Source organism: Parasteatoda tepidariorum, chromosome 5 (genome assembly GCF_043381705.1).
Source record: "Parasteatoda tepidariorum isolate YZ-2023 chromosome 5, CAS_Ptep_4.0, whole genome shotgun sequence".
NCBI classification, from domain to species: Eukaryota; Metazoa; Arthropoda; class Arachnida; order Araneae; family Theridiidae; genus Parasteatoda; species Parasteatoda tepidariorum.
Window position 1 is genome coordinate 22326557 of NC_092208.1, and position 10067 is coordinate 22336623.

Sequence of the window (10067 nt, forward strand, 5' to 3'; positions counted from 1 at the left end):
AAAAAGTTTGCTACATTTGAATTAATATATATATATATATATAGCTAACCGTGTGCTACTATTTTAAGACTTTTAAGGTTGGAAGGACGTAAAATCTTTAAGTAATACCATTTCTTCCTTATGCCAATAGCACCCTCTCTTTCGACAAAGAGAAAATCGATTTTATCCTGTTACCAGCATGATTGTAAATAGTACTCTTAAAACAAGAGTAAAAAAGAAGTCCTTCTTGGAAAGCCACTAGAAATCATGGTTTTTTTCCTTCGTAAAGAGAATTTAATCTCCTTTTTTCCTACTAAATAGTTTTAACTTTCTGTAATGCTTGTGACATTTCTAAGAAAACACTTAAACTGCAACGCTTTTACTCATTCAATAGTTTTTTGTTCGACATTTTTGGAGAATATTCCCTTTAAACATGTTTCAAATAATAAAAGAAAAATACAATATGTCTTACATGTAACACCAAGCACAATTCGTTTACTCAAAGATGGAGGGACACCATTTGAGAATATGCACAGGTATGCTCCCATATGAAGACGACTGACTTTCGTTACGTTTAGATAATTTCCTTTAAATGATGTCACTGAAATGTAAAAAGAAAGGAAAACATGTTTTTTTTTATCTAACTGTTAATGTTTTTGCGCATATGATGTGCAATGATAATACAAGTTTGACAAAATTTCCACAAATGTTACAAGTTTAAAAAAAAAAAATAGACGGAAACTAAGCAAATGATATTTTAATTTATTGTTTAAAAAAAAACTTCTTAAAAGATAACCTGTAGCAGATGAAGCAGCCTTTTGCAGCAAAGCAGATGTGCAAACGCTTAGTGAACTTTTCAGCAATGGACGGCAAGTCTTTGATCTGAAATATATTCCTGTCGAAGCAATTGCTTTAAATAGTTCAAACTTTCGTGTGGTTTAGTGAAGACTCTAAATTCCAAAATAGACCATATACAGTAATTTTTATGATTGAATATGTATGGTTGCCATTCTTCAGATTGTATTAAATTCGGAAAATGCGTCTAATTCTATTCGTGTGTATTTTTAGCCTTGTGAGATCGTTCGCAGTCTTGTTAAAACAATCAGTTTACTTTGAAGTGATTTCTGTCCATGGAACAGCAACAGATCTAGTATGTCCCGCAGGTATATTTGTATTTGTTTTAACGCCCTCATCCATAAAGACCGAAAGTGTTGTACTGCTTGCACAATTCCACGATCGACTTGGCTTATTATTAGGTTAAGAGCTTGTCACATTAGTGAGCTCCCTGCTCTGACATGCGGCCCATATTTGGAAATTTCAATAAACGTTTACCTATCTGCAATACCGCAAAAGGCTGTCAATTTCAGACTAATTAAATTTATTTATTAGCAAAAGTCTACCTTTATTACTTGTAATATTTTGTAAATATATTTATTCTATGAAGTTAAATTAAAAATTGTCTGTTTGTCATTGTTATTTTTTCCTATTTTCTTTCTGCACAATGTAGAAAAGCAAATGCATTATAATATCGAATTAAATTAACTTTTCTCACGATGAGTTTTTCGAATTTAAATGGAAACACGGTAACATTTAAAACTATTAAAATTTGAAGTGAAATCAATTCCTTAAATTTTACTTAAATATTTTTTACAAGAATATAAACATGAAAAAAATTGAGCTAGGAAACTTTGGAACATATAATTCATAATGTTATTCTATTTAAATGAAGTAGTATAAACACATAAAACAGAAAAGTACAGGAATAATACGTTTTCAACAAAGAAAAAATAGTAGTTAACTGGTGGTTTTTCAATTTCTCCAAAACATTATTGATGTCCTTTATTTCTTTAAGATACATTATAATTGTTACTTAAAAAAATAAAATAATAAAAGTAAATTTAACAGAAGCTAATAATATCCCTTATTGCAAATAAAACTTATTTAAGCCATTTTAGGACAAACAGAGGAATTTCATTAAATATAGATTATTATTATTTTTTTAAATCAGCTTAAATTACATTTATTATGATACGATAAACGTTTCTTGTAAGAAGAGTAATATTTTAATTAAGAAATAAAATGGCGCGTATTCGCTACACTTGGAAATAAATGGATAAATCATTTAGTTGAACAAATATTTATTATTAAGACATCTTTTTCATTTTTATTTTACTTATAGAACTTTAACCCATCTTAAACGCTTATGATTAATCTCAAATACAATAATTATACATTTTCAAAAAGTCAATAACAGTATTAGATTAAAACAAATAACGTTGTTAAAAATTTCTTAACCGAAAAAGTTTACTACATTTGAATTACTAACATTTGCTAGATGTTGACAGAAACCCTGAAAATAGCAGAAAAATAAAATTAGTGAAAATTATGCGCAATAATGTGAAGAAAGAAATATTTATAAAAATGTCGCATTTACGCATCTTTGGGAGAAAATAGTATAAAAACGGTCTTGTTTTAATATTATTAAACGACTTAAGAGCTAAATAACTCTAAACTCTAATCTTAACTTCTCAAAATGAAATAAAAATTATCTAACACTAAAATATAAATAATACTATAATTTTGTACATTCAACTATAAAAATAATTGATTCTGATAAGGCAAGCATTTGTAAGTATTTTGGTAAGTATTTATGTAACTAATTAAGATTGTAACGTATGCCCTAATTAATGGAAATAGATTTTCTGCATAATACGAATAGTCAGAATAATATTTCGACTAATCGTAATTATCTTAAAGCAAGTATAATGTTGAAATCAGAGAACAATTTTGAATTAAAATTGTTAAAATTATCTTAAAAAAGCGGAATTACTTGAAGTAACATACTAATTAATGTAAATAGTGTATCTGAAAGCATGAAAATTATGAGCTAATAATACACTTCCATTATTCATAGCTAATCTTTGGCAAATAAAATGCCACAAATGGTTTCGATGTTTGAATCTACGAATATTTTATTACAGTTACGTGATTGTAACTTGCTATTTAATTGAAATAATTGCATAATTACAAAGCGATGTATAATTATTTAAACCCATTTATCAAATTAAGGGATTTTTATTACTTTTGTGCAAGAATAAATCTTGCAAAAAGTAATAATGAATTTTAATAAATGATGACTGCTTTTCGATTTTTTTGCATTATTTTCAAATCTTAATTTGATTCAAATAGTTAGATTGTAAGAAGCTCGTATGTATCAAATTATATTCAAATACAAGGTTAAATTGAATTATGCATAATCGCAACAAAACTAAGGCTTTCAAAATAAAGAAACAAAATTAAATAATTTGTAAACTATAAAAAAGTAGTCCCTTTCCTTCATTAAATTACTTACAGTTATTATTTTTATAATTACTTACAATACCTCATTCAATAGGATAATAATAAAACATTTTCTCTAAAGAAAGATAATTATGTTTCCTCGAATTCATAGACAGTAACTTAATTAATTTTTGTACTTTAATGTAAATATTTAAAGTAATTACTAAGAAACGAAAAGAAAATTTTCATTCCTTTAAGTAACAATATAGTTTTACATGATCAAACATATAATTCAGTTTTGAAATCTAATTGAATTTTTACTTCTAATAAAAAAAAGTTCGTTTTCATGAGCTAAGACCACCCAAGCATAGTTTTTAAAAAAATTTTTGAAAAATATAGAAAACACGTTTAATTTGTTAATGTTAAATTTTAATAAATAATAATAAATCTATTGCATTGATGAATGTTGTCCAATGAATGAAAAAAGTCTTTTTTTTCAACTCTTACTAAATAATTAGTGATACCCTTTTTTATAGTATGTTCATAAAATTTTGAAAATATACTTAAAGAATTTGAAATTTTGCGGTATTCTTATTCTTGTTAGCGCCCCCTTCTTCCTCAACAGAACTTGACAGTACCCTTCCGCTTACATTAATTAGATCATGGCAAGGACTTGAAGTCGAGCCGTGGTAGCATCGAGCCATGTTGAGCAAGGGATGGAGCGTTCACTTTCCAATCAGGTGAACCCGGTACGAATCCCAGCTGTGACTAGTTGATACGAATTCCGCACCCGACTCGCACCAACCACAATGCTGGTGAAAAACATCCTAAGTGATCGACGGATCATGGGTGTGTGTCCCCTTTCTGCCAGGCTAATCGTTAGAGGTATTCGTGGTTTTCTTCTAAATATAACACAAATGGGGGTTAGTTCCATTAAAAAGTCCTCCACGAAGACAAATTTTTCCCAATACTTGATCCAAGAGTCTCCTTGTTCCAGGAGTTGGATTAAGTTCAAAATCACAAAGCTACGGTGTTTACATTAGTCGTCGTAAATCCAAAATTGGGTTGTCTGTTCAAATAGGTTATAAAATGAAATTAAAAAGGACTTGATGTCATTCGGTCTTATTCGGACATGTTTCAAGTTAAATTAAATTATTGGTCAGTGAACCAAATTATTGTTTCTAGTCATTTACTGAAATTCTGTTTCAGTCAAAAGTAAATTTAATAAAAAAATTGTTTTAGTATAAATTATTTAATTACTGAATGTTCGAACTTACAGCCAAAATAAGTAAATCAAATAATCATGCAGGATTATCTTCTTTTAGTTGCTTTGTAATTTTCCCGTACTTCCTCTTTTAAATGAACTTTAAGGAATCGGATTAAGACTGCTGTGCTGGAAGTTTATTAATGATTTAATATTTAGGCTTGGTTACTCTAAAAAAATTGCACTAACCGATTATTCGTTAAATGATTCATTTATTACATCTCATGACTTTACCTTATTGTTATGATTGCTATTAATTTACCTTAGATCCTTAATACCCTTCTATGCTATTTCACTATAAAAGAGAAGTTAATAGTTAAAACCAATTTAAAATTATAAATAAATGGTAGTTGTAAGTTTCGGTTTTTACACGTGCATTGCCTGATGACCCAATCAATATAATGAGGTTACTCTACATGGATCAGAGAATTGGCAGTACAAATTTTCAAACTAAATCATATAAAATAATTAATAATCACAACTTCTCAAACCAGTTCTTCCAATGAAATGAATCATAATTATCCAGCGTCAGTTAAGAAGCTGAAGTTTGATTAGAGTTAAGAAATGGATCAGAAATGCTAAATATAAAATAAAGCAATGCATAGAAGACGTAATTTAACAGAGATAATAAAATAGTGATACGCTTGAAAATTAAATTGGAAGAACAAGGAACTGAATGCATTGCTTAAAGCATTGCTTATAGTATTATTGCTCAACATTGCTCAGACTAACAAGAAATTTGAAACGAATAAGGTATTCTGCAACAAATCCTCCTTTACAAATAAAATTACTTATTTGTACTTAGAATAACAAAAAATCACTTATATTGTGAGAAAAAAGATTGTTACAACACAAAGGTTTACTTTTAATCTAATAAACTGATACAACAGTTATTATTTTTAAATAACACAAATTATAACTAAAGGTGAAATTTTTTAAGTAACTAAATTTTTCTCAACAGTGAATATAAAACTTGTTTTACAACAATTATTAAGATACTATTTATAATGCATTTTTATTTTTTAAATATTCAAATCTTTTGTCCCTCACCTTTACTCTTGCCGAAAGATATTTCCAAGCCATCTTCCCGCCGCCACGTATTTTCCGGTTCCGGCGAGCCTTTGGCTACACAGCGTAGACTGACGTCACTCCCTTCTTTAACATCCATGTCGGAACTTGTAAGCTTCTCGTCAAGATAAGGAGGGACTGAATAAGTAAAAAAAATGTTTTATCACTTCATAACCCCAACGTAATTTAATATAAAATAATTTCGGTTCATTCAGTTCAAGTTTTTTTTTCAATAAAAGCTGCTTTTTTTTTTTTTTGGAAACACAAAAGGTATTTATGAATAAGATAACCACAGTCCCTTGCATTATAAGCAATTTAAACATTAGAAATAACTATGATCTATGTAAAAAAGAAGTTAACTTTATGCTAATTTCATAATTAAGCAAAACAGCGTATGAAACATTTTACATAATGACCACCACAATTATCACAAAAATACCATATGAAAAGGCTTACTTTTGTTCTTGAATTGTGAACTGTAGTATATAGAACTGGAACAATAGTACGTCAGTTTAAGTAGTATTATTTGAAGTTTTCTCCTCACATTGATTTGCAATTAATGCTTTTAATTTATGATGCTTAAAGGATGTAGAAAAATATTTTGCTATTTAAATGCCATTTACTATTCAGTTGTCAAATTCTCAAAAAATTCATTTCCATTCTCAACAACAAAAGAAATAAACCATCTATATATATAAAAGTGAATGTGTGTCTGTCTGTCTGTCCTCTATAGACTCCTAAACCATCCGACAGAAAGCTATGAAACTCGGCATACAGATAGTTCAAAGCACGAGGAATGCACAAAGTAGCCCCACTTGGGGCTACTGTTTTGACTTATTATATTGGTATGTTTTGACTTATTATTTGTAAATATTACATACAAATAATGCCAATATTGATCAAATTCACTCGTCTGAGTCCAGTTATGAATATAATATCGATAAATTTTACTAAAGTTTGAATTAACATAGTTTTTTTAACATGTCAAAGTTCAAAAACTGCGAAATCCTACACAAACTAGCCCCACATGACGGTTTAGCAGATATATAAGTCTATGTAATTGAAACTAATGCTTTAAGTAAATGAAATAAGAACAGTAAAACTTAACAACTTTAATATAACATTTAACAAGTAAAATAATATTCGTGAAAATATTAGAACACAACTATAGACAAAGATCGCTGACGTTATCTCTAGTGGAACACCAAAAGCTAAACTCGATCTCTTTGTGACAGAAAACTAAACTGAATCTTTTTGTTTAGTTGCCAGATCACAAAAGTTCAAAGTTAGTGCCGCCACACCATCCCCCTTCCTGCAAAAAAATTTTAGACAAAATTTTATGTAGAAAACTGTGCATATTTGGCAGGGAAGTGAACTCGTCTTCCAGAGCGAGTCCGAATTGGGATGTTCTGATCTGGAGGAGTCTCTTTTACAATTTGATTTTGTGGCTGAGATGTTTCTTCAGGTGTAGGTTCTGGTTGTGTTGATAGAGGATGGAAAGTATCTTGGTCAGGTAGTAGATGAGCAGGTTTCAGTCTGTCGATGCTTACAGTACTCTTTTTATTATTTAAGAGAATTATGAAATTTTTGTCATTTCGAGAAATTACTTTATAAGGACCTGTATAAGGCGTTGCTAATGAAGGTCTCATAGCATCAACGCGTAAAAAGACATGAGAGCATGTATCTAGGTCTCGGAAAACGAATGTAGATGGAGAAGAATGGTAAGCTGTTTGCTTTGGGTTTAACTGTTGAACGTGTTTCTTTAATTTCTTTATAAAATCAGGTTCTGTCACATCCAATTCTTCATCAGAAAAAAATTGACCTGGAAGATGAAGGTTTTCTCCATAGACCATTTCTGCCGTGGAAGATTGTAGGTCTTCTCGAAAAACAGTTCTCAGTCCCAGTAGAACTAAAGGTAGGGCAAGAGTCCAATTTACTGATGTGTGACACATAATTGATGCCTTAAGAACACGGTGCCATCTTTCAATCAGGCCATTAGCCTGTGGATGATATGATGTAGTCCGTGACAGGTGTATGCCAAATGTATTTGCAAAGCATTTAAAAAGTTCGCTAGTAAATTGGGTTCCTCTATCAGTTGTCACTCTTTGAGGTACTCCAAAACGTGCGATCCATCCACTGTAAAATCCCTGAGCAACTGTTTCAGCTTTTATATCTGTTAATGGTATTGCTTCAGGCCAACGAGTAAATCTGTCTATGCAAGTTAAACAATATGTAAATCCTTGCGAAGACGGCAGAGGACCTACCAAATCAATGTTTACGTGATTGAATCGTTTGTTGGGAACCGTAAATCTAGAGAGAGGAGGATGCACATGTATTGTGATCTTGGAACGTTGGCATGATGCACAACTCTTTGTCTAGAGGGAGACATCTTCTTTAATGTTTGGCCAAATGAATCTCTCACTTATAAGTTAGACGGTTGCTTTGATTCCAGGGTGAGCCAGATCGTGCAAGCAATGGAAAACTGCAGTGCGATGTGATTTTGGGATATATGGCCGGATCATCCCAGTAGAGGTATCACAATGTAGGAAAGTATTCGGATNACCAACAATTGCTTTCAATATGTCGGTCTAAACACTTTGGCATGCGGCCCTTCATTGGTCAATCTGCTGTGCATGTGGCCCTTCACTGAAAAAGGTTGTGCACTCCTACAGTAGAGGTATCACAATATAGGAAAGTGTTCAGATCAGAAATGCTAATCTTTTTCAACTGCAGACCAGTTTCACTGTTAAGTAAGGCTTCTAATTCTGAATCATTTATTTGTTCTTGAGCAATATCAGCATAATTTAAGTCTCTTGGAACTGCAATCTGTTGAATTCTGGAAAAAGCATCAGCAACTGCGTTGTGTAAGCTGCTGATGTGCCGGATGTCATTGGTGAATTCACTGATGAAATTTAGTTGATGAATTTGCCGTGGTGAAAGATTGTCATATTTTTGAGTTAATGCATGAATTAAAGGTTTATGATCAGTGAACACTATAAAATTAGTTCCTTTCAACATGTAACGAAAGTATTTTATGGATGTAAAAATTGCAAGGAGTTCACGATCATAGGCACTATACTTTTTCTCTGCAGCACTCAATTTACGAGAAAAGAAACCTAAAGGCTGCCACTCTGCCTCTTGATGACTTTTCTGATGAACACAAGCACCCACAGCAGTATCTGAAGCATCTGTCATCAAAGCCAGCACTGCAGATGAATTCGGATGAGCCAAATAAAAGATTTCTTTTAATTCTGCTCTACAAGATTGGAATGAGCTTTCAGCTTCAGTTGTCCAAGAGAGAGGAGTTTTGTCATTTTTCTTACAACGTCCAAGCATTTGATGTAATGGTAATTGCTTTTGAGCAGCATGCGGTAAGAATTTACGATAGAAATTTAGAATTCCTAAAAATCGTCTGAGTTCGCTTATTGTTGTTGGCTTAGGATAAGTGGAAATCGCTTCAACTTTGTCTGGTAATGGCATAATACCATGTTCATCAATCAGGTGACCTAAGAATTTGATTTTTTCTGCAGCAAAAGTGCATTTTGAAAGGTTAACAATGAGGCCATATTGTCTCAAACGTTTGAAACTTCCAATTTATCAGCAGATAGTCTTCTCACTTTTGCAACCACTGGTCGACCCTTTGTTTCGATGACGTGACTGACATTATGAGGTATAATCTTTTTTCTGGCTCTTCGAAAATGTTTTGGTATTCACTAATTAAAGAATGAAATTCAGCAGACATTTTCAACACAGTTATTTTAGCCGTTGATTCATAAGAAATTTTTCCGCTAAATGTAACATTAGTTAACTTATCAATCAACGACTTGGATTTTAGATCCACTAAAATGTCATAATGTGATAAAAAAAAATCAGCTCCAAGAATGGGTCGTGATACATCAGCAATAGTCCAGGGAAAGATGCGACGCAGTCCCCCATATAGCAAAAATTCTTCCGTAGTAGCTCCCACGGAGGAATCGCTCAACCTCCCCCGGAGCTCCCGACTTTTCCCAAATTCCTCCCGCGGAGCTCCTCAGTAATGCAAAATGTCCGCACCTTTCAGTTCCTCAGTTCCTCCGGCGGACTTCCCGAAAGTCACTCCATAGGAGGAGCCGAGGAAGAACGGTGAGGAAGTTTCAAGCTCTCATACTTTCCGATGGCTGTTCCCGGGCAGTCTCCTAAGGCAGTACTGAGGAAGTTTCAAGGTCGCATACTTTCCTCGGGTACTGAGGTAGATTTGAATCTTATGGCTTTCCCTTAGGCTACTAATACACATATATGGCAGTACTTTTACTTTCGTTACTTGTACCGCCGGAACAAGTAAAAAGTACGTACTTTTTACTTGTACTTCGTTACTTTTTAAATTTAGTACTTTTACTTGTACTTTCGTTACTTTTTTAGGGAAAAAGTACAAGTATTTGTAACGGAAATGTCGAATGAAATCGTTACTTTTTTCTAAAACTCGGTAAGCTTTCTAAAA

General features: G+C 31.9%; 1 protein-coding gene across 1 annotated transcript in view; it reads right to left on the reverse strand.

Moving 5' to 3' along the window:
- The window catches only part of LOC139425621 (neurotrimin-like), a 54442-nt gene that overhangs the window by 493 nt on the left and 43882 nt on the right, over positions 1-10067 (reverse strand). The window contains exons 4-5 of the mRNA XM_071181012.1: positions 5573-5728; positions 440-580 (exon numbers count right to left, since the gene is read on the reverse strand). Of these exons, the coding sequence (XP_071037113.1) occupies positions 440-580; positions 5573-5728 (297 nt within the window). The remainder of the gene's footprint in view (positions 1-439; positions 581-5572; positions 5729-10067) is intronic.